Source organism: Ovis aries, chromosome 23 (assembly GCF_016772045.2).
Source record: "Ovis aries strain OAR_USU_Benz2616 breed Rambouillet chromosome 23, ARS-UI_Ramb_v3.0, whole genome shotgun sequence".
NCBI classification, from domain to species: Eukaryota; Metazoa; Chordata; class Mammalia; order Artiodactyla; family Bovidae; genus Ovis; species Ovis aries.
Window position 1 is genome coordinate 31,093,765 of NC_056076.1, and position 25,546 is coordinate 31,119,310.

Below are 25,546 nucleotides of genomic sequence, written 5' to 3' on the forward strand. Positions count from 1 at the left end.
CATCCGTTAGTGGCATCTTCTTTTTAAATGCATTTCCGAGTGTTTTGCAGATACTATTATACTTTTGCCCATTAATACTTTAGTCTGCATAGCATTGGAGCACAACGTTTAAAATTTTTTCTTTTAACAGTTTTCTTTTAAAATAAGGTAACATTTACATACAATGAAATACAAAAATCTTAAGTGTCTCATTCACTGGGTTTTCATGTATTTGTAACACATGTACTCCTTGGCCTTTGTTTTATAACTAACATCCTAGGTGCCTTTATGGGATGCCGTTTTACTCCAGTTTAAGTATTTTGTGTTAACCATAATCTAGCTTCTTTTATGGTAAAAGGGCATGATTGATTTACTTTTTCTGTTAGAAGTCTTTATCTTAAAGTGTTATCCTAAGAACACCGGCATCAGAATCATCAGGGGTACCTGTTAAAATAAGATTTGTCTGCTCTTCCATGCCCACTAAATGAGAATCTCTAGGGGTAAATTTTAGAAATTACTTTTTACAAATCTTCCAAGTCATACCTGTTTATACAGTCCATTCCATCTGAAGTTTTTCTGGGCAGGATAATCTCTCCTGTACCTGATGCTTTATAAGTTTCAGCTTTCATGCTAAGTTGACACAAAGCTGTATGTTCTCAGATAGCCTGTGTCCATGGCTTCCTGTTTGGGCAAAATGGGGACTTTACTTTCACAGCAGATTGTCACTTGCATCCCATAAATCTAGAGCTTTTGGAATTCCTTTCAGTCTACAGTAGGTGCAGTCTACAGGGGCTTTGTTTTTGAATTAATATTATTATATAGTATAGTTGAAATTATTCAGGGGAATTGACTGAGAAATTGCATAGCGTTTTGCTTTGCCAGATTTATGAAGCCACAACACATCCCTTTTCTAATTTTCAGTCATCAGAAAGCTAAATATATAATCTAATCCTCAGACTAGTTTGTAGAGGTGCCTATGATGTACAATTATGCCCTTGAGAATCCAGGACTTCTTAACTCAGCACTAATGGCATGTTGAGTCACCTACATCTCTACTGTGGGGGCATACCCTGTGCACTGAGATATTTAGCTGTATTTCTGTCTTGTACCCACTAGGTGGCAGTAGCAACCCCCCAGCACCTGTGGAGATAACCAAAAATGTCTCTGAACATTACTGAATATCCTCTGGGGACAAAATCCCTCTTGGTTGAAAAATCACAGCCTTAAGAAATGGTTACTGGAAGGAACTGCATGTAAGGGTGGTCTGTGTTACTGAAGAAACTTAACAACAATAACAAAAGTTTTTGCTACTGTTATGTTTCAATACTTTTAAAATACTTTCATGGGATTTCTCTAAAAATTGTTCTTTTTACTAGATAAAATCTGTCATGGTTCTATTTCTTCATTGATTGCTAGGAAATTCAGCTCAGTTTGCACTAGTTAACAGTGACTTTACTAAACTTCTGAGATTTTCTTGCTTAGCTCTTGTTCTTTTAACCTTGATGGTTTTTTCTAAATGTCTTATGAACCACTTAAAACTCTTGATGAAGGCAGGTGTAGATTTTAGGTAAGTAAAGAATCCTGTTCACTTTAAATGGTATTTTAATAGGTAGTGAGTTAGCTAATTGAATTTACTGAAATACAGGGATTTTCCTCCTGCAAATAAAGCATTAGTAATGCTTTCAAATGAGAGCTATAAGTGGTTTAGTTTGAGATTGAATGGTTAAGGAACAAGTAGTAAAATGTGAGCAGTAGGTGAAGAAAGATGAACAAGAAAATGGTCTTGTAGTGGGTGTTATCGGCACGGTTTTGTATTCATTCTTACTGTAACAGATAATAGATGAAGAGAAGGAACTTACTGTATTCTAGGATTTTATTATTATAGTGTCAGTGTTATGTAGGACTGTTTTTCTCAGAGATATTACATTGGAGAAGTTTGATTTGACTTTGGAGGAGAGGTATACATAATGGCTAAGAGCGTGGCTTTAGATTTCTCACTGTTTCCTAGCCATGCAACTTTAGGTAAGAGTCTTAATGCTTGAATGCCTTGAGTTTTCTTACTTGTAAAGTGAAGTTGACAACAATACTACCTGTTTCATAGGGTTTGAGGAGGATAAATAAATAATAGACTTAAAGATCTTAGCTTAATGCCTGGGCCATAATAAGTGTTCATTAACTGTTAGCTGTCATTTTTAATCTTCATTTAAAATTATTCATAGATTAATGATATGACTTTAGAGTTTTATTATTTTGCATCTCAAGATATGATTAAAATATAGGACATTGTTTCTGTAGAGTGTTTGATAGTAGGATCTTTGTACATATCATCCTTTATAGTACTTCTTAGTGTCAGAAAGGTTTATGTGAAAGATAAAAAATTGCCTTTAAGCATATAGTAATGTGAAATGTCACACTTTGTAGAAATTGGTTATAATAGACTCATTTTATAATCTTTACTCTGTAGCACAAATTTTTAGAACTTATTTTGGGGTAGCCTTTTGAGGTTTAGCACTCTTATTTCCATTAGTATCTTAATAGATAATACACATTTATTTGCCATAGTGTAACATATTTCATTATCATAAGAAAAATAATATGCTTCCTAAACAATCAGAGTTTAAATCATAATTTTTTTTAATAGATAAGGCTTCAAGGAAAAAGACGGGAAGTGCCGTGGTTTAGCCGTGCCCTCCTGCTCTGTCTTCTGCAGTTTTAGGCTTGCTCTTGAGTGATGTCATGGGTCCTTAGAGGGAGAGCAGTGACAGAAAATAAAAGAAGGTGGTAATTGAGCTCTTTGGGATTGGAAATGCTGACAGTCCCAAAAGATGAAGCACAAGTGGCATGGTCTTCTCTATCTAGGGCTTAAGCTAGCATTACTTTTCTCCTTTATAGCAAACCTTAGAACTTTGTTATTACTGTGTCTTTTTGGATTTTTCCCCAACTGTTATGTTTTTGCTTTCTTTCTCCTTTAATTTTGGTTCCACTGCATATTATATGCTTTAATTTTATAGTGATCTTATGTTAAAACAAGAGATCTTTAATCACTGTTGAATAAAAAGACAAGGCAAAACCTTCGTTTACTGGAAATAAGTTCTGTAAATGGTCAGTCATGCTGCCTATTCTGTTATGAATGCTAGTGTTCAATATACAAAATGTTTTGATAATTGTAACCTGAATTACAGTAGTATTTTGAAGCTTTTCCATTGCATAATTTGCTTCTGAACTACTAACTTGGCTATAGCTGGAGCAGAGGCAGTGACGAATAGTGGAATAAATGTGCTTTGAAATCTAACTGGAGTTGTGCCTGATTCCCAGTTGATGTCTATCAGCTTATATATTCTTGATCTTAGGATTTCTTGGCTGAACACTTGAAAATTAGGATCCTCACCTCTGGCAGGTGTTAGAGATTCACGTGAAGTAAGCGTGAGAGCACGTCTGGTAGTAAGGGCGCTCTGCGTCAGGTTGTCTTTCCCCTCCCAGTCTCTACTGAACTGTCTCATCCCTACGACTGAGTTTACTTCCTTGTTGAAAACAAAGTCCCAGAGTAACCTTTGAAAGACTTAGATTTATGACAAAATTAGAAGGAAAAAGAGAGTTGAAAAGAAGCAGAATAAAAGAAGGTAAATAGCAGAAAAAAGAATTTTTAGCTCTGATAGAGTACTTCTTTAGATAGCCAGTTCTTCATATTGGAAAAGAATGAATTCTCTTTGCTCACATTGTTCCTGGTGTTTTAAGTCAGAAATATATTTAAAGAGGTGGGTGTGTTGCATTTTAGATTTTTATGTAAATTGTGATCTTTTGGCTCATCTGGACAATTTTACCTGTACAACTTTTCTAATTCTTTCCCCAAGTCAGTGAAGGCGGGCTGGGGCATGTAGCTATTTAAGCAGGAGATTGGGAGACAACTCATACATGCTTCTCAGGCAGTAATGGTTATAATGTTTGAATGATGAGCTCCACGTACTGTAACTTAGCCCAGTGAACCTCTAAGCTACCTGCTTTGTTGGATGGGCAGCGCAGAACTTCATGGCCATTTTTGATTATATCATGTGATGCATTTTTACTGTTACCAATGTGATACTGTCGCAGTGGCTGTTCCACTATCTGGATATTGCTCACTCAGGAAACTATGCAGTTCTGATTTCCAAGTCTATGGCTTGTTGTAATTCTCTGCCTAGGTATTTTTTGACTGTGTTATTAAGCTTTTTGTAGCCTTTGATTTTAGGAAGACCATTTTAGTTTATAAATCTTAGAGTTGAAAAAACTTCCTGGTGGCTCAACTAGTAAAGAACCATCCTGCCAGTGCAGGAGACGCAAGAGATAAAGAGTTCGATCCCTGGGTCGGGTAGATCCCCTGGAGAAGGAAATGGCAACCCGCTCCAGTGTTTTTGCCTAGAAAATCCCATAGACAGAGGAGCCTGGCAGACTGCAGTCCATGGGGTCACAAAGAGTCAGACATGACTGAACACACATACTCACAAAGTTGAAAAATAGAAGACCCTTAGGTTTCCATTTTAAAATTGTGTATGAAATTCCACTGATAAAAGTAGTACATTTATAAATGTGTTTGTAGATTCTCTATCTACTGTTACATAATGATTGGGCATTGAAAAAGGAAAAAGACATACCCAGAAATTAGATTTCTTTCTCTCTGTTTAAATACTCATTTGCTGTGTGATTTTTGTCGTTTTCTTTGTTTAGAGATATTTTCTTATGTAGCATAAGATTCTGTCTTTTCTGGAAAGATTGTCTGGATAAATATTATATAGTACATAATGAAACATATATGCATTTGGGAAGTTCATATATTGTAACCACTCTGTTTTTTAAGAAATTGCTACAATATTCCTCCAGTGGAATTTAAATCAGCTATGGTGGATCACTTTTCCCTAGTTTGCAGATTATTTTAGGCACGTGAACTGTAGTTCAAAGATTTGCTTATATTACTTGAAGTCAGTTTATCTTCCAATAAATTATCTAGTTTAGGGATTATATGACAATAAAAGAAGTTTGTATTTCTCTTAAGATGTTTAAGTTATATGCCAGCAATTATGTGGGTAACGTTTTGTCCGTTTTCAGGTCCAGTGATGCACCAGCAGCCTCCTTCTCAACAGTACAACATGCCCCAGGGAGGTGGGCAGCATTACCAAGGCCAGCAGCCACCAATGGGAATGATGAGTCAAGTTAACCAAGGCAATCATATGCTGGGTCAGAGGCAGATCCCTCCCTATAGACCACCTCAACAGGGTACGGCTCCATGGGGAAAAATTCTCACAGTGCTCGAAAGGCTTTCCATTTTAACAAACTTTTCATATAGGCAAAGTTAGAGCCTTTTCTTTCTTAATTTTGAAAATAATTATTTTTCTTAAAAGGTAATGGGTATAGTAGGTATAGAGGGTCATGAAAAGTGGATATGAACTCCCTGGTTTTATTTATTTATTTATTAAATTTATTAAAAATTTATTTATTCTTTTCTGGGAAAAGGTTATGTCATCAAATTATTATCATAAGCTCACTAATTTACAGCAGAAAATATTTTATTTTTGAGAAATTACTAAATGTATGATCAGAAACAAACCCTAATTTGTTTCAAACTGCTGTAATATCGGAAAGGAAATTAATTTTCTGCCAGTTTGAATCTGTTTTTAGGAAGGCTGTGTTTCTGCTTTTTGAGTTGCTGTTGTTTGATATTGCACGTGTGGTCTTAACATTGATTTCTGTGAAATGTGGTATGTGTTGTTGCTGTTTATGTATGTGTATGTATAAGAAAAGTCAGAAGTGTCTGAGATGCCAAAGCATGGGAGGGGAATCTACGGCTGCCAAATAATCTGTCATAACATCAGATTAGACGGAATGCCTTTGATGACACAGAGAACAAACTGTTTACATCTTGACTGGTTGTGGTTTTTCAGGCCCACCACAGCAGTACTCAGGCCAGGAAGACTATTATGGGGAACAATACAGTCATGGTGGACAAGGTCCTCCAGAAGGCATGAACCAGCAATATTACCCTGATGGTAATCTCTCCTAATGTTAACTTTCCCGTTTTCTATCCCTGCCCAGTATTAATGTAGCCAGCTATTCAAAACGTTGTAATGAGAATGAAAAAACTAACACTGTGTTTCTTCCAAATTTAGAAACACATCAGTAATCTAAAGCATCAATCGTGCCGTTAATTTATAATCTATTTTAAAGTATATTTTGCTTGGTTATTCCATATTTGTATCATCAGGCAACATGTTCTATCATTGGAATCCTATCTTATGTAATAGAAGATCCTTTTATATTTGGAATTGTTCATTTGAACCAAAGCAAGTGTTAACTGATTTGCCTTTTTAGAAAACAGCTTTATTGAGGTAATTCATACACCATAAAGTTCAACTGTTGATTTACTTTTATTCATTGTATAAATACAAAGAGAATATAGTTCTTGAGTATTCTACCACATTTTATCCTGTTAGTTTATATTACATATGTCTCAAAGAACTATGGTTTATATATGTTATCATTTGCATTCGAGAAAAATTTTGGAGGCTAAATTATATCCATAATATACTTGTTTATATAGAGTTAGTAGAATAGAAAGGCATTTGAAAATCAGACTTTAACTCTAGTTGTTTAGTTTAATGGTAATTTTATTTTTTAACGAGAAGGTGGCTTGTGAAAAAATGGTCAGTAAAAGATGTACTGTGTTTAGTAGTTAGCCAAGCATACAAGTAGACTTTTATCATACAGTTCTTTGTTTACCTGTATGCTTGAAAATTTTATGATATAATGTTGAAGAAAGAATAATCCAGACATATAAAATTGATCAGATAGAGGTAGCTGTTCACATTACAAAATGATCTGTCTTGTTTGGAAGGATTTGCCAAAATCTTCATTTATATTAAGCTCCCTTGATATAATTAGGTAAAACTACTTAACAGAGAAACTTGGAGAAACTAAGAACTTGAAGCTGAAATGTTGAGACCATTTGACCAGAAGCTAATGTAAACTAGCAGGAGGATATGACTTGGTGTATTTAAAAAATCATATTATCTGCCACTTTCTGTCAGTGTATAAATCATAAGTGGTATATTCCTGCAGAGATTCTGCTTGTATAGGCAGAACAAACACTCCCTATAGAATTTTGCACACAAAATATGTGTTTCTTAGTGGTAGTGATACATAAGGATAATTCTGGTTAGAAAATATTTTTAAAAAAATATTTTACTTACCCTCAGTTATTTAGAATGTTGGAGGTTTTTTGTTTTCCTTTCACATGTAGACATTGTTTTAACTTTTTTTTCTTGAAAAACTTTAGTTACATATATATACTATAGATATATTTATATTGTTATAAATACAAACTTTCTATTCAAAATAGATATATTTTTTTGTAAATAGCAGAACTTAAAGGTTGCTATAAATAATTCTTTTATTGTACAATGGAATTTAAAAATTTAAGCCGTATATCATTTTTACATAAATGTGTATTAATATATTTGTCCAATATTTACATAGAGTATTTCATTTATAGCAACAGTTAATTTTCTTAAACAGCATTGGATGTTTTCTTACTACATTTAGATCCTTATGCCAGTAAATATATAGATTAAGGACCAACAGACTTTTTTCTGTAAAGGGCCAGGGAGTAAATATTTTAGTCTTTGCAGATCCTGTGGTCTTGGTCTCAACTATTAAACTCTTGTAGTAGCATGAAAACAGCTATAGAAAATATGAATGGGTATGACTGTTCCAGTGAAGCTTAATTTGCAAAAAGAAAAAGTATTTAGACTGCAGGCCATAGGTTGCCAATCTATAATGTAGATATTTAGGAGGTGGTTTGGAAACACTGGAATACTAGAGCTATGAGTATTATATTTATTCATAACTATATTTCTTCTTCCTTAATTAGGTATTCTTCTAAAATTTAGTTCAGATCTTAGCTAACTGAAAGGTTTTTTCCTGCAATTTCTTTGGGCAATTAAGTTAAAAGGACTAAGCCTAGTAAGAGTTTCTGTAAAAACTATGTGCACAAACAAATAAAAATGAAATTCTTACTTTGGAAAAAAAAAAAAAAGGACTAAGCCTAGTCATCTTGCCGGTGTAACTTATTGTGCCTTAAAATGAAAGATGTGCTCTGGCAATTAACACAGTATTAATTTTTGAAGGTGTATGTTTATGATACTCCAGAAATATTTCCTAAAGACTCCCAGAATGGCAACATTAAGCAATATATTTTTGCATCTGAAAATACCTTGATATACAAATACTTCAAGGAAGTTAATACAGAATGTGAAATATTTAAGTTTCTTTTAGGGGGAAAAAAACTTACGGAGCTCTTTTATATTTTGCGTTGTTTTAGCATATGCTGTGGAATTGGCGACCAGCAGAGCAGGTGTTTGACAAAATATGACAGTTGCTTCCTTTGCTCATTCTAATTTAATTCAGGTTATTTACATGTGAAAGGCCTAAATGCTTTCCTTTTCTTTTTTTAAAAAAATGGAAGATAAAGTTTTTTTTCCCCTCCTTGATGAGGATTATCAGAGTTAAGACTAAGTGTAATGTTTCTAAAACTGTTTTTTGCTTTAAAAAGAAAATTGCACGTTATCTCAATATGAAAGCAATCACATTTGGTAAATATTTGGCTAATGCAATTGAAATTTTTTATGTATTTCCATTTCTTTTTCTTTTTTTTTCAGTTTTATCTGAAAGTATAAATATATTTAGGGTTTTCACTCAGTGGCCATTAACGTTTCTTCCTGTCTCTTGTCGAATTGATGTAGGTCATAATGATTACGGTTATCAGCAACCGTCGTATCCTGAACAAGGCTACGATAGGCCTTATGAGGATTCCTCACAACATTACTACGAAGGAGGTATCTATATACCTTCACACACATACACATATATATCCCCTTCTACAGGAACAAAAATTCTTGCATAAGACAACTTCTACCCACGCAAAGCTCTTGTAGAATACTAGTTGCTGGCTGTCTTGAAAGTTCCAGGGAGCCTAGAACAATCAGAATAATTTTCTTACAAATATTTAAAATGTATAACCATGACTTGCCATTTCTAACAACCATAAAAAGACTAAAACATTTTAAAATAATTTTTTTCCTCAGTGGAAATTTTCTATTTGAACATAAATCCATCAATCCAATTTTTTTTTCTTGTTGTGTGTTCACATATGTATAATTTTACATATAAGTTTAGTGCCTCTAGGAAACAGCTTGCTGATCTTGTGTAGCTAGTGTGTGCTCTTGTAGCTGTCTTTAATTTTTGTCTTTTTTATTTTATTTAGCATAGTCATGATCTTATGACTGTGATGTTCCAGTAAATGTAATGCTCGTATGGCAGAGACGCTGAAAATGCTGCAGTTCAACCTTGCAAAATTGGCTTTAACTGCAGTTTGTTTGGCCGAAATCCTTCTGTTTGGTTTGAGTTTTTTCTTTGTTTTGTTAACTTTTAAAAATCAATATAGCATTTCATTTTGTTCTTGTGTTGTTGGCTATGCATCTTAGAGGAATAAAGTTAATTAAGCAAACTCCTCAGTATTTTCTTTTTGTCCTCTTCTCCAATTATCATGTAGGAAATACGCAGTATGGCCAACAGCAAGATGCCTACCAAGGACCACCTCCCCAGCAGGGCTACCCACCCCAGCAGCAGTACCCAGGGCAGCAAGGCTACCCAGGACAGCAGCAGGGCTACGGTAATCGCTTCTGGCAGTTTTAACTTAGTTCCTCCTGCAAAATGTGGAAGGGGATATTTAATTTTCATTTGAAAATTCACAGCTTTAGCTCAGTCTACTCGTGCAGTGTCTCTTTGAAAAGTTCTTAAAACTAGTAGTCTGTTTAAGAAAAAGCATAAACTGGAGATGGCTCATTGACCACAGGTAAGGTATAGAAAGTCATTTGAAATGAATTCATTAATTTATGAATTCCTAAACCTGTTTGACATTCATGACCAGCCAGTAGCTTTGCGTGTGCTTAGAAAACTGATGAGTTGGGTGATTACTAACAGTATCTACATAATCTGCTTGGCAAATTCATTTCCAAAACTAATGACTGTTACCATGAAAAGTAACATTGATGTTTTAGTGTACAAATGAGGTCCATTTGGAATGCCTAGAGAAAATGTTTTTGTCATGCCCTATTAAAATAGTTGTGTACACTTCCATAGGGGTATGTTTATTACAGGTATGTATCTTACAGAGTTTGGAGGAAGTATAGCCATCTTTTCTTATTGTATTCTCACTGTAGTATTTACTAGTTGGCTATCTGTTAGATAGGGAGTGGGGAATGATACAGACCTGATATCTCAGTCTGAATTATCTATGACTACTTGAGATACAGGAAAATATGGTTCCTATGATAGGAGATATAGCTGCTTAATTAGATATCATCTTTTGCTAACAGGGTCTCTTTGTTTACATCAATATGTCTAGATGACTGTGGCTCAGATCATGAGCTAGCTTCCTATTGCAAAATTCAGGCTTAAATTGAAGAAAGTAGGGGAAACCACCAGGCCATTCAGGTATGACCTCAATCAAATCCCTTATGATTATACAGTGGAGGTGACAAATAAATTCAAGGGATTAGATCTGGTAGACAGAGTATCTGAAGAGCTATGGATGGAGGTTTGTAATGTTGTACAAGAAGCCGTGACCAAAACCATCCCCAAGAAAAAGAAATGCAAAAAGGCAAAGTAGTTATCTGAAGAGGCTTTACAAACAGCTGAGGAAGGAAGAGAAGTGAAAGGCAAGGCAGAAAGGGAAACATATACTCAACTGAATGCAGAGTTCCAGAGAATAGCAAAGAGAGATTAGAAACCCTTAAATGAACTAGCAGAGAGATAAAGGAAAATAATTGAAGGGGAAAGACTAGAGTTCTCCTTGAGAAAATTGGCGCTAACGGGACATTTATGCAGGGATGCACATGATAGAGGACAGAAGTGGTAAGGACCTAACAGAAGCAGAAGAGACTAAGGAGAGGTAGCAAGAACACACAGAAGAATTAAACAAAAAGGTCTTAGTTACCCAGATAACTACGATGGTGTCGCTCACCTAGAGCCATCCTGGAGTGTGAAGTCAGGTGAGCCTGATAAAGCATTACTATGAACAAAGCTAGTGGAGGTGATGAAATTCCAGCTGAGCTATTTAAAATCTTAAAAGATGATGCTGTTAAAATGCTGCACTCAATATGTCAGCAACTTGGAAAAACTCAGCAGTAGCCACAGGACTAGAAAAGATCAATTTTCATTCCAGTGCCAAAGAATGTCCAAACTATCATATAATTGTGCTCATTTCACATTCTAGCAAGGATATGTGCAAAATCCTTCAAGCTAAGCTTCAGCAGTATGTGAACTGAGAACTTCCAGATGCACAAGATGGTTTTCAAAGAGGCAGAGGAAGCAGAGATCAAATTGCCACCCTTTGTTCGATCATGGAGAAAGCAAGAAAATCCCAGAAAATCATCTACTTCTGCTTCATTGACTATGCTGAAGCCTTCTGTGGATTGTAACACACTGTGGAAAATTCTTAAAAGAGATGAGAATGCCAGATCACCTTAGCTGTCTCCTGAGAAAACTGTATATGTGGGTCAAGAAGCAACAGTTAGAACCGGACATAGAATGACCTGTTCAGAATTGGGAAAAGAGTACATGAAGGCTGTATATTATCACTCTGCTTATTTAACTTATATGCAAAATGTAGGACTAGATGAATCACAAGCTGGAATCAAGATTGCCAGGAGAAATATCAACGACCTCAGATACACTGATGATACCACTCTAATGGCAGAAAGTGAAGAACTAAAAAGCTTCTTAATGAGGATGAAAGAGGAGAATGAAAAGTTGACTTGAAACTCAACATTAAAAAAAAAACTAAGATCATGGCATCTGGTCCCATCACTTCATGGCAAATAGAAGGGGAAAAGTAGCAGTGATGGATTTTATTTTCTTGGGCTCCAAAATCACTGTGAACGGTGACTGCAACCGTGAAATTAAAATATACTTGCTCCTTAGAAGGAAAGCTATGACAGACCTGGACAGTGTATTAAAAAAGCAGAGATACCACTTTGCCGACAAAGGTCCGTATAGTTGAAAATATCATTTTTCCAGTAGTTGTGTACAGATGTGAGAGTTGGACCATAAAGAAGGCTGAGCACCGAAAAATCGATGCTTTTGAACTGTGGTGCTGGAGATGACTCTTGAGAGTCCCTTGGACTGCAAAATCAAACCAGCCAATCCTAAAAAATCAACCCTGAATATTCATTGGAAGGACTGATGCTGAAGCTCCAATACTTTGGCCACCTGCTACTAAGAGCTGACTCATTAGACAAGACTCTGACGCTGGGAAAGATTGAAGGCAAAAGGAGAAGGGGGCAACAGAAGATTAGATTGTTAGATCCCATCACTGACTCAATGGACATGAATTTGAGCAAACTCTGGGAGATAGTAGAGGACAGAGGAACCTGGCATGCTGCAGTTTATGGGGTCACAAAGAGTTGGACCTAACTTAGTGACTAAACAACAACAACAACGTCTTACTCTTTTTATTCATTGATTTAAACTCTGCTGTTATTATGGGCACCTCTTTCCACCTGTGATAGCAAATCTGAGAACCAGAATCAGGCTAAAATTCTCTTGCACCTTCGCAAATAAGCACTGAAATTTCAGGCAAGTATTGGAAGTTAGGTATTGATCACTTCTAGTTCCCTAATTCCAAATATGTCTTTAGAAATATTCCATGTATTTCTTGTCTTTTTGAAGAGATATTCTTACTACTCTCAAATGGCATTTCCATTTCATGACCATTGAACATTTGTACATTGAGTAAATAGAGTATTCTGGTTTTATTGTGTTCATATGAAAACAAATGTTACATAGATCAGTCAGGTAAGTTTATTGAGTTAAGAGAAATATTTTCAGTGGAAAGGTTAAATGCTTTTCTGTCTGACGCTGGGGAGATGTTCCCACTTTGCTTATCTGTAGGTTTTAGTTGTCAAACTTCATTCTAATAGAAAATTTAGTTTTAATAATCAGGTGCATAATAATTAAATAGTCAAAAGAGTAAACTGATGGAATTTATTTAAGCTTGAAAATTTATTCTGTTTGACATTCCTCTATAATCAGTGTTTTCTATGACAGGTTTTGAATGGCTATGATTGAAAACATGTAAGCAGGAAAGCACTTCAGCTTATGCTTTATAAAGCATTCTTGACAATAGACAGTAGTAGAATTTACAAAATAGACATATTTGTTTGGCAAGCCAAATTAGTCCCTTGTCTCTCTCTGGACGTTGAAATCATTCACTTATATGTGTTAAATATTAAAGGTGATGGGTACACAGAGGGTAACTTTTGAATCATGTGTTTTCACATGCAATCTGGCTTTTCAAGTCTTTTTTAGATTGTTTGTCAGTGTAGAGCATAAAGCTTTCTTTTGGTGATTGTGAATGTAAATCTGAAATTTACATGTAAAATCATTCTTTGTGATTCTTCTAGTGATTACAAGCGTAAATGTTGAGTTATACAGCTGCAACCATCACTGATTTCCAAACTTTAATTAGAAATTTCTTCAGTATTTTAATTTGAATCTACTTCTTGCTTTTTTCTTTTATCCCTTGCTTATACTGGTTAACTTTCTAATAGAAAGACAGATGAGTTTCCTTAACATCATGTGCTTTACAACTCCCGAGTCTCTTACTCATTTTGACATATGAAACTTTAATGGCTAACACATAGCTTAATAGTTATACTGAATCAAAGCATCTTGGTACATGGTAGTATCTTTACAGTATTTTTTTGTAATTTATTTTTAATTGAAGGATAATTGCTCTATAATATTGTGTTGGTTTCTGCCAAATGTCAGCGTGAATCAGCCATAAGTATACGTATGTCCCCTCCCTCTTGAACCTAACAGTATTTTTACTTATAAATTTTGGAATTTATTTCAGAAAGCATTTGAGAAGAATCAAGATAGCAAACTATTCTTTTGAGTTTAAAGATGAGAACATAGTAACATCTAATTCTAAACCCTTTCTAGAATTCTAGGAACTTGCTATATTTTCTTCTGGAGTTTTATTTGTGTTAATTGTTTTCCAGGTCCTTCACAGGGTGGCCCAGGTCCTCAGTATCCTAACTACCCACAGGGACAAGGTCAGCAATATGGGGGTTACAGACCGGCACAGCCTGGACCCCCACAGCCGCCGCAGCAGAGGCCTTATGGGTACGACCAGGTAAGTAACTTGGCCAGCTGTATGGCTGCCCCATTGTGTGCTCACTCTTGATTAGCTTAAATGTTTCGTTTTTCCCTCCTTTTGTTTATAGCATGAGTTAACCAAAAAAAAGTATTTTCTCCTGAGTCTTTTTCATAGAATGCTAGCACAGTCAATGGCAACCCACTCCAGTACTCTTGTCTGGAAAATCCCATGGACTGAGGATCCTGGTAGCCTGCAGTCCATGAGGTCGCTAAGAATCAGACACAACTGAGCAACTTCACTTTCACTTTTCACTTTCATGCATTGGAGTAGGAAATGGCAACCCACTCCAGTGTTCTTGCCTGGAGATTCCCAGGGACGGGGGAGCCTGGTGGGCTGCCGTCTATGGGGTCACACAGAGTTGGACACGACTGAAGAGACTTAGCAACAGCAGCAGCAGCATAGTTAATCATGGTTACTATAGCATATAAAACATGGCATTCTCCAGGCACCAGCATTCATTCATTTTCATTCATTTATAGTCTTTCTCTCTAGTCTTTACCCTGCAGGCATGCTTCCCTTAGCCCTTCCAAACATTATTCTGTATTCTAAACCCCTTGGTTTCTCTCATTTCCCTCCTGTTTACTGTTCAAGACTACTCAAGTCTTGACCTGTTGAAATGTGGAGTCCATCTGAGTCAGTGCTCTCCCTGGCTCTCAGCTTCATGTCAGCATAATCACTCCACTTCCTTAGCAGCCACGATGTCCTCTCTTTCAGTTCATACTCATAACCTTCCTCTGCTGCCTCCTATACCCATATCCATTATGTCAGATATTAATAATCTTTCTCCCCAGTTATCTTTCCTTCTGCTTCCTTCAGATAAATATAAGTGTATCTCATCCTATGATATCTGTATTCTCTTAAACCTTCTTTTCATCAGTAAATTGCTCAGGCTTAATAATTCTGTGCCACGGTCATTGTTTTATGAATCTTCTCATACAAGCTCTAAATTATTAAGATGATTTATTACATTGGCAGGGTTTTTTTTTTTTCTTTTATTGATTTCAGGTTTGTTTAATGTCTTTACAGCGAGGAGAATCTGATCTGTTCACCACTTAAGCTGCCTAAAATACATTACTTTTTAATGTTAGGGTTACAGGACCAGTGGGGACGATCTGGTTTGAGGAACAAGTCATATACAATGCCGGTTAGATGCTAAGGCATGAGCAGCCCTTTTGTCAATGCTCTTTCAAGGGGGCAACCCTCTTGTACTGACACTTCTTAGTTAGGAGGGAAAAATAAAAGGCTGTGGACAGATAAGTAATATTAAAAAGAATGTACTAAGATTAAGTCAAAGGATTAGAGGAAGTTTTATTTAATTGTAAAATAAGTGTTGACTAGTGAGTATTTAAGGACAAGATCCCTGAGCAGATATAATTTAGGCTCATTCTAATCCACGGCTATTGAAAAGTGGTCCTTTACTCCATAATTCAACTAATTTTTATTAATTTCCCGTGTGTGCTGGACACTATCGTGTCCTAGATGAGTGAATCCTGGTCCTTATGGCTCATGGACCAACTCTCTCGATCTTCCTTGACCTTACTTTAGCATTTGACTCGGGTTCCTATTTCCATTCTTAAGTGGTCTTTTTTAGCTTCTACCTGACTACTGTTTTGTTCCTCTTAATTTCCAGTGATTCCTTTTCTACTTTCTGCTTGTTTCTCACCTTTCTTTTACCCCATCAGTTTCTTTTATCAGCCCTTGGCTTAGTGTTTTTCTCAGTCTCTATTCCTCCTGTCTTACGTTTTCATCTTAGCCCACCCTTCTCAACCCAACTCCAGCTCCATTTTTTCATCTGTGTTCAGAACATCTCTCTGGGAGTCTTGACATTTTCTTCAACTTCATTTTCTTCCTGACTCATCATGTCTCTGCATCTCCTAAGCTTATATCATTCATTAAGTAAATGGTTCTTGAGCAACATTTATATACCAAGATGGGAATATGTTAGGAAAATTAGATCGATATGGACTCTGCATTTGTGAACTTAAGTCTAGGTGGGATACAGACAGGTAAGTAGATGATATGATGTAGTGTGAGAAGGTACTTGTATGAGGGAAGGCAAGATTTTTGTGAAAGGAAGCTCTTAACTCAGATATATATTCCTTGGAAAGTATAAGTGCAGGAGCCCAAGGCTGAGAAGATATTAGCCAGCTTGTTGTAGGGAACAGATGGGTATTTTCATCAGAAAGTGCACTCATGAAGGACTAATGTTAAGATATGTGGCTCAGTAAAGCAGAAGTGTGGGGAGGAAGAGGCGAAAGAGTGGAGAGATAAATTAGGGCCAGGTTAGGAGGACTCTTATAAGCCGTACAGGGGAGCTTGGTCTTTATCTTGCTAGTGGTGTGGGTCTACCAGATTGCATTCTCACCAGCAGTGAATGGGAGTTCCTGTCACTCTGCATCCTCATCAGCATTTGATGTTACCAGTGTTCAGAATTTTGGCCGTTCTAATAGGTGTGTGGCATATCTCGTCGTTTTATTTTGCATTTCTCCAATGACATATTATATAGACATCCTTTCATGTGCTCATTTGCCATCCATATATTTTCTTTGGTGAGGTGTCCTTTCAGGTCTTTGGCCCATTTTTTAGTAGAGTTGTTTATTTTCTTATTGTTGAGTTGTAAGAATTCTTTGTATGGTTTAGATAACAGTCTTTATCAGATGTGTCTTTTTTAAGTACTGCTTTGTCTTTTTGACTTTTCTTATTTTTTTGACATTGTCTTTCTCAGAGTAGAAAGTTTTAATTTTAATGAAGTCCAGTTTATGAGTTCTTTCTTTCATGGATCACACCTTTGATACTGTATCTGTAAAGTCACCGCAGAACTCAAGGTCACCTATGTTTTCTCTTATGTTGTCTTCTAGGAGCTTTGTTAGTTTTTTGTTTTACATTTTAGGTCAAGTTCTTACTTAAGTTAATTCTCTGAACTGAGAAAATCTTAGTTGCTAAGATTTGTACCTAGATTCACTTTTTTGTAAGATGCGGATGTCCAGTTAACTAGCACCACTTGTTGAACGAGACCACCCTTGCACTATTGTATTACCTTTGCTCCTTTGCCAAAGGTCAGTTGACTATATCTCAGTGGATCTATTTCTGGGCTGTCTATTCACTTCCCTCTATCTATTTTTCTATTCTTTTACCAATTTCACATTGTCTTAATTGCTGTAGCTTGATAGTAAGTCTTGAAGTTGAACATTGTCAGTCTTTGTTCATCTCCTCTATTATTCTATGGTTATTCTGGGTCTTCTGCCACTCCATTTAAATTTTATAATTATATTGTCAGTATCCAAAAATAACTTGCTAAGATTTTGGTTGGAATTGGGTTGAATCTTTAGGTCAAGTTAGGAAGAACTCTTGTATCTCAACAATACTAGGTTTGCTATCCATGAACATGGAACATCTCTACATTTATTAAGTTCTTTGATTTCTTTTATTACTTTTTAAGTTTTCCTTATACAGTTCTATGTATATTTTATTAGATTTATACCTAAGAGTTTAACTTGTGGGGGAGAATTCTTATGTAGATGGTATTGTTTTTAATTTCAAATTCCTCTTGCTCATTGTGATAGCTTAGGGTGAATGGTGTGAGATTTATGATCTCCGAAGATGTAGCTTTAGGACCAGAGACCATACTTCATGATGCAAGAGCTTTTGTGTAGCAGAGCTTTATTAAAGTATAAAAAGGGACAGAGAAAGCTTCTGACACAGACATCAGAAGGGGGATGGAGAGTGGCCCTCTCATGAATGTTAGCAAGGGAGTTATATACTTTTCTAATTGGTTATTACAGTAAATCAAAAGAATGTCTCAAGTTGTAAAAATTTTACCAGACCCACTCCCACAGTAAGATAATAGGATTAGAACTTAACAACAGAAAGATTTTACCAGACTCACTCCCATATTATACATTCTAAGATACCAGGATTAGTCAGAAGATTTTCAGGAAGGAGAAACTGTTCTCAGGAAGGATATGTTGTTATATAATCCTTAGTACAGAGTTTAAACCGAGCTGTTTGTTGTGTAATCATCAGTTCCAGGCTTAAAGAAAAAAATGTTTTATGACTCAGACTAAGGAATATAGAGGGGAAAAAAGACATTTGTCCTTTCCTTCTCCTTGAGAATTCCAGACTCCTCTCTCCTCCTCGGGGACCCTGGACTTCTTATCAACCTGCCTAGCAATTGACTCTCTCAGTTGCTAGTGTATAGGGAAATTTTCTGTGTTAACCTTGTATCCTGCAACCTTGCTTATTAGTTTCAGGAGGTTTTTTTATTGTTTGATTCTTTGGGATTTTCTCTCGAGTCAGTCATGTCATCTGCAAACAAAGACAGTTTTATTTCTTCTTTTCCAATTAGAGTATCTTTATTTCTTTTTCTAATTGCATAAGCTAGGAATTTTAGTACAGTGTTGAGAAAGAGTGGTGTGAGGGGACATCTCTGCTTTGTTCCTGATCTTAGCAGGAAAGTTTCATTAGATCTTAGCAGGAAAGTTTCATTAAATACTATGTTAGATGCTTTTATTTCTACCATAGCATTTATCTCCATGTGACACATTATGTAGTTATTGTTTATTATCATACTCTCTTCCCCTAGACTGTCAGTTCTTTAACGACTTCACCATGTCTGTTTTTATCACTGTTGAGTCTCCACCATCTAGTGGAACACATTGCTGCTGTTATTGTTCAGTTGCTCAGATGTGTCCAGCTCTTTGTGACCGCATGGACTGCAGCACCCCAGGCTTCCCTGTCCTTCACTGTCTCCTGGAGCTTGCTCAAACTCATGTCCATTGAGTTTGTGACACCATCCAGCCATCTGTCCTCTTGTCATCCCCTTCTCCTCCTGCCCCAGTCTTGCCCAGCATTGGGTTCTCTTCCAGTGAGTTGGCTCTTCTTATAAGGTGGCCAGAGTATTAGAGCTTCAGCTTCAGCATCAGTCACTCCGATGAATATTCAGGATTAATTTCCTTTAGGATTGACTGGTTTGATCTCCTTGCAGTCCAAGGGATTCTCAAGAGTCTTCTCCAGTACCAGAATTCAGAAGCATTAGTTCTTTGGTGCTCAGCTTTCTTTATGGTCCAACTCTCACATTCATACATGACTACTGGAAAAGCCATAGTTTTGACTGTATGGACCTTTGTTGGCAAAGTAGTGTCTCTGCTTTTTAATAAGCTGGCTAGGTTTGTCTTAGCTTTTCTTCCAGGGAACACATTGAGTAGTCAATAAATATGGTGAGTGAACATATAAGGCCGTCACTTCCTAAATCTGAATGGTGATCATAAGAATTAAGAAACTCCTAAAAAGTATTTTGATAGTAAATTTAAGACCTTTATAGGATTAGGTGAATGAAAAAAAAACAAATTTAAAGCTGGTTGATATTACTCAGCTATTGTTCAGTCTAGGGACTCTCACACCATACACTCTCTAGAAAATCTCATTTACTCACAGGGTTTCAGTTTATCGTGCTGTTGACTGTCAAATCTCTATTTCTAGTCTGACTTTCTCTTCTGAGCATCAGGTGCCTAGTAGTCATCTGCAGTTAGAAATAGCATATCAGTGTCATATAACCAGAGCATTCATAATCTCTGTGCCACACATTTCTCCTTTCTGTGTTGTCTGTCAGAGAGAGGTACTGTTGCCAAGTTAGAAAGCCATGTGCCACGTTTGGTACTTACATCTTTCTCTATCTCCCTCTCTCCATCTAGTAAATGACAAAATCTTGTTAGCCTGATCTCCTTCAACATTCTTGTATCCATCCACTTCAAAAAGTGCCTTATCTTTGTTTAGACCATTAATATGTCCTAACTTCATCACAGGATGAAGGATTCTCCCTTGCTATCTTCTTGCATCCTTTCCCATTCATTCTTTACTCTAGTCAGAGGAATTTTGTAATTTAAAAAAGGAAAAGAAAAATTGAAGAAGCAAAGAGAGCGATGCTTTGCTGAGGCTTAGAGAGTAGAAGTGATTGACCCAGGATAACAGAGGTGAGAAGTGGTTGAGCTGGGTGGTAAGTCCTGAGTAACTAGAGACCCAGTCACCGGACCCTTCCCTGTACCAGGCTGCCTCCAGTCACACCAGCTGTGTGCAGAGCATCTTCATGCTCTTCTTCTTGAATAACTTTCTGAAGCAGGAATTATAATTATCCTCACTTGTCAGATGAGAAAATCAAGAAAGGGAAGGAAGGTAACTGGCCCCATGGACAAGAAACTGTTAAGCAGGAGAGTTAAAACTAGAAATAGATTTCCGGCTCCAAAACCCTTGCTCTTAACTCTAGAATTTGCTGATGGTTGCAGATATACAGCATTTGGGGGCACTTGTTATCCTAGTGATTAAGTCTAGATCAAGTTACTTAAATTTTCAGGGCTTCAGTTTCTTCATCTATAAAATGGAGATAATGTATACTGCATAGGTAACAGATGAACACAAAGCACTTACAGCATTTGCCATATGCTAAGACATAGGATGTTATTGAGAGATATTAACAGTTAGCTGTGATTGATATTAGACCTCTTACAGACTTCAAGCTGTGTGTTACCAAATAATCAATAGCTTCTACTCCTTATTATTGTACATTCCTTTTTATTTTCCAGTTCCCTAAGTGTTTTTTAACCATTTTTTCTCCACCTTTGCTTTAGCTGTGTCTCCTATTTGAATTGCCCCTTTTTTCTTTTCTCTGCTATTCAGATTTTACTATTTTTTTAAGGCGCACTGTCTCTGTGAAATATTTTTAAAATTATTTTAGTTGTGTTAACCTTTTCCTTAGGGTTACCTAACCTTAACCTTAGGGTTCTGAATGCTTATAGAACTTGTTCTGTAAATACACTTTATTTGTAAATCTTGTTTTCCCCATTTTTCAGATTTCTTACAGTGATGAGCATAGAATATTTGCTCAGTAAATGTTTATAATTGCTTGAATATCATAATTGGCATACATTATTGAAGAAGTCTTATGTGTCAGGCACTCACCAATACTTGGGGACTAAGAATGGATAAGACCTAGTCCCTATCATTAATTCATACTATAGTAGATAGATTATAAGTTCTGTTTAGATAGCACATCAGTTTTTACCTCTGTTCTGCATTCACATCATTCCTAATATGTGCCACTTGCTTTCATCATTACTATCTCATGATATACATTCACTAGGAGAGCGTTTTCTTCCAGCATTAAGACTTGCTTATTTCTAATTTTTTTGTAATTTTTGAAAGCGCTTTCTCATGTCCTCTCTTATTTGAGTGTCCTAGCAAACAAATGAGGTATAGAACTCATGTAACCTTAAACAAAAAATTGAGATCCAGAGATGAATATGTTACGGCCCCCATCTTATAGGTGAAGAATCTGCATCTCAAAAAATTAACAATAGAGTTGGGACTTAAACTTAGTATTTAGATAATTTTATAGTTGAATAGCAAGTCCCTGTATGCTAAATATTTCTTATTTTAAACTTTGTACTGTAGGAGTTTTTGTGCTTCCCTGGTGGCTCAGACAGTAAAGAATCCACCTGCAGTGCAGAAGACCTGGGTTTGATCCCTGTGTTGGGAAGATCCCCTGGAGGAGGGCATGCCAACCCACTCCAGTATTCTTGCCTGGAGAATCCCCATGGACACATGGGGTTGCAAAGAGTTGAACACAACTGAACGGCTAAGCACAGCATATAGGAATTTTTAAACAAAGACAGCAAAGAACCTCGTGAATCCCTGTGTACCCACAAACCAACTTCAACAATTATCAACATTTTACCAATGTTTTGCATACTTCCCATCCTATTTTATTGAGTATTTTAAAGCAAATCCTACCTATAAATGTTTCTTTTTTTAATATTGTTTTTTTAAATGGCCTGTGTAGTTTTTGGCTGTGCTGAGTCTTCATTGCTGTGTGGGGTTTTCTCTAGTTGTGGCAAGTGGGGCTGCTCTTTGTGGTGTGTGGGCTTTTCATTGCAGGGGCTTCTCTTGCTGCAGAGCATGGCCTCAGTAGTTGTGGCACACGGGCTTAGTAGCTCCCTGGCATGTGGGATCTTCCCAGAGCAGAGATCAAACCCGTGTCCCCTGCATTGGCAGTTGGATTCTTAACCACTGGACCGCCTGGGAAGCCCTACACATATTTTAAGATGAGCTCTGACTTTAAATCTTTCTGAATATAATTATGTAAAATACATCAATATTTTTAAAACCTTAATTCTATTTATAGAATTTATTGTGTATATATATATATATTCTATATATATCTGCTTAGATATAGTGGTATTCAGCAGATTTTCAAGTATATCTACTTCTATGGAAGTGTAAACTTTTAGGGTACTACTTCTTACGGTATAGGAGGATTTCAACTCTAGAATACTTTCTTGATATAAAATAATTAATATGACTTAGAGGGGGATATTTAGCCAGAGGAAACAGCTGATTATGTGCTTCCAGTGAATACTGTTTTTGGAAAATAAGTGCTTTTATGAGCATCTTTTTAAAACACATTTAAGAAATTTCATTAAAGTAAATTTTTTTCTGGTCTCTCTTTTCTTCTACCTTTCTTTTTTGGAGAAAAAGATTTTCCTTCTCTTTTCTGAAAACCTGCTTTAACAGTTGTATACTGAACATTGTTTACCTCCCTTGTAGAATGTTTCTATTTCATTCATTACCTCTTTTATATCTTTACTATATTTTCTTTCCCTTGCTGTCAGCCTGCAGACCCTTCAAACCTACCTTATTAAAAGCAACAAAAGCAAAACAGTCTTTCTTTGATTTTATGTACCAGCTGCCTACCTGGATATGTCTGCTGATACCTCACTGGCCTCAGGGAAAGGCCCAAATTCTATAGACAGGCTATAAGGTTCTTTTACCCTTATCTCCCAGGTATCTCTTCATCCTTGCTACTTATCCTAACTTGGTGTTAATAAGTTAATAACATAAGTTATTATAATCAAACAGTTACAGACTTTGTATATTAGCACATAATTTATACACTGATATACACCATGTCAGAGTTTAGAGCTAGAACTTCTCACTCATTCCTGATCAGTTCATCAAAATTCACCAGAAACTTAAATTCTCATTATGTGCTGTTCTAGGCTCAAAGACTTGGAAATCCATTTGCAGCTGAATGTGATGTCAGAAAAAAATCAGAGATACTGTATACCTAAATAGAGAACAGTTTCTGTATGTTTTGAAAGTAGCTGCTTTTGCTGTAAGACAGTGTAAAGACTGACTTGTGATTTTCTGTGCAAACTATTATGGTCAAATGATCATCTAATTACATTTTAAATTTTATCTTTTAGGGGCAGTATGGAAACTACCAGCAGTGAAGAGTACTTCCATTCCAGTAGCCAGAATCTACTAGCAGTCATATTGTCGCCTCAGCACTGTGGACACCTTCCTGTGAAGAGACCCTTCCATTCCATCTAGTTTTTGGAAAAACCTTGTGGATAAGCGGCTGTTTCATCCGTAAGCAGCCTGTGTGGCTTAGTTATAAAAAGGCTTTAGTAGCTCAAAAATACTCTTGATTTCACATGTCTACTCTAGATGGCAACATTGGACAGAAAATACAATGACATACCCAATTTGCAATGATTTCGGAACTGCGTTTCAAACGGACTGTTACAGACTGAAAGGTGTGAACAGCTTTGTATGTTTATGAAGGTTAAGGGAATTTAATACTTTTCCATAGATTCTTTTGTAAGGGGAAGAGGGAAATGTACACTTTTTACAGCAGCAATATTTTGTATATTATGTTTATTTCATGTGGTGAATATGCAAGGCGGTACACTACGCGCTGGGCAGAATCAGAACTCCTCTGTCAGTGGGGATGGGAGCACGTTGGATGCTTGATTGTGCTGGTCTGAACATGGTGTTCTGTGAAGCTGAAGGTGTTGGGGAAGACAACGCTCCCATGTGTCCCCTACTAGGTTCTTCAGAGGACACTCAGACCCCTTTTTTGTCTTAGCTAATCAGGGGCACTATGGTACAGTTTTGAGTAAAAAGGCGTTTTTTAAAGAAGCTTTCCAGTTTTGTGGACAAAAACCTTTTTTATAAAAGATCATTTATAATTCTGTTTTAAAATGTGAGGCAATAAGAATTACTTCATGTGGGATCTGAAGAATCTTGGTTAACAGTTTCATGTAAGTCCTCTGCTAAAACAGCAATAACTGAACCTGAAAGTTTTGATTTTACCTTGTTTGACTAATCACTAGTAAGTAATATCAGAACATTTTATAAATGATATCAAAGAAGAGTCAACAATGATGCATTTTATTTTTTAACATGAGAAGGATAATTGGTTTCTATAATAAGAATAGTTCAGGAGACTTTATAAACCTTCCTTTCAACTTTTCTTGACTGGAAATAATGCCATTTATAAAGGAATACTTTTACGTTTTCCCCTTTTTTATGTTGGTTAATAGAACACAGAGATGTTTAGGAACATGCTTGCTGATGAGGTTTATTCTGATCTATATTAAAAGCATAGAGGTTGCATTTCAGATCACTCTGTTTTATTAGCATGGTCTATTTAATCATACTTGAGACTGTCCTGTGCCTGATTGTTTGAGCTGAGTTCAGGGATTTTGCATTGGGCAGGAAATCATGCATTGAGAAGTTTATAACCACAATTATTTAAGCGTAATCTGAAAATATCTAGCCCAAAGGTAAGTTGCTATTTTCATCACAGTTGCCTGTGCCCAGGGAATAAGGTATATTCTTTATAATTGGATTGTTTTTTCCCACTTACAACTGGAAACAAAACAGAAGGGGTGCCATAAATTTGAAAAAGCAGAATGTACTGTTCTCAACATACTGTAACCAAAAGGAGAAATTTTAATGTGTCTCCTTGTGTATGAAAGAGAGTGTGCGCGTGTAAGGTCTGAATAAGGCTTTTTCCAACATGGTCAGTAGAAAATGGACATCAAGTTTGAACAGGTAAAGCATGGACAGCCTTATTGTGACTGAAATGCTTTTAGGTTCTGTGCCAATTTTCCACCACTGTGTACTTTGTTGCTATTTAAAACTGTATCAACTCTAACAGAAGAATAAATTATTTGTGATTTTAATTTTCTCGTTTGTTTTTTTAAATTAGATCTCTTTGACTCTCTTGTTCTGTCTGGAGACTCTGCTGTGGGTTTTTTATATAAGTTAGTCTACTATAAGCAGACTATATTTGTATTCTAGGACTATCGAAATTCTCTTGTCATGCCCAAGTTAATTAGAATTAACTGTTCAGTAATCAGCATGTTGTGTGGGCTGTTTGTTATGGAATTCTTTCTCTGAAAATGAAGTCCATGAGGCTATAATCAAGATGACTGAATTAGATAAATGAGTTGAGGAGACGAAATTGTGCTGAACCCAACC

General features: G+C 36.2%; 1 protein-coding gene across 14 annotated transcripts in view; it reads left to right on the top strand.

Moving 5' to 3' along the window:
• Positions 1 to 25,248, top strand: part of SS18 (SS18 subunit of BAF chromatin remodeling complex) — a 143,935-nt gene extending 118,687 nt beyond the window's left edge. For 9 of the 14 annotated variants that reach the window (XM_060405387.1, XM_060405388.1, XM_042239525.2 and 6 more), the window contains 6 exons: positions 5,059 to 5,226; positions 5,892 to 5,996; positions 8,748 to 8,840; positions 9,557 to 9,676; positions 14,070 to 14,203; positions 23,482 to 25,248. In XM_060405387.1, the coding sequence (XP_060261370.1) occupies positions 5,059 to 5,226; positions 5,892 to 5,996; positions 8,748 to 8,840; positions 9,557 to 9,676; positions 14,070 to 14,203; positions 23,482 to 23,508 (647 nt within the window). In that variant the 3' untranslated portion in view covers positions 23,509 to 25,248. The remainder of the gene's footprint in view (positions 1 to 5,058; positions 5,227 to 5,891; positions 5,997 to 8,747; positions 8,841 to 9,556; positions 9,677 to 14,069; positions 14,204 to 23,481) is intronic. The other 5 variants (XM_060405393.1, XM_060405394.1, XM_060405395.1 and 2 more) reach the window with 2 other exon arrangements.
• Positions 25,249 to 25,546: the final 298 nt, after the last annotated feature.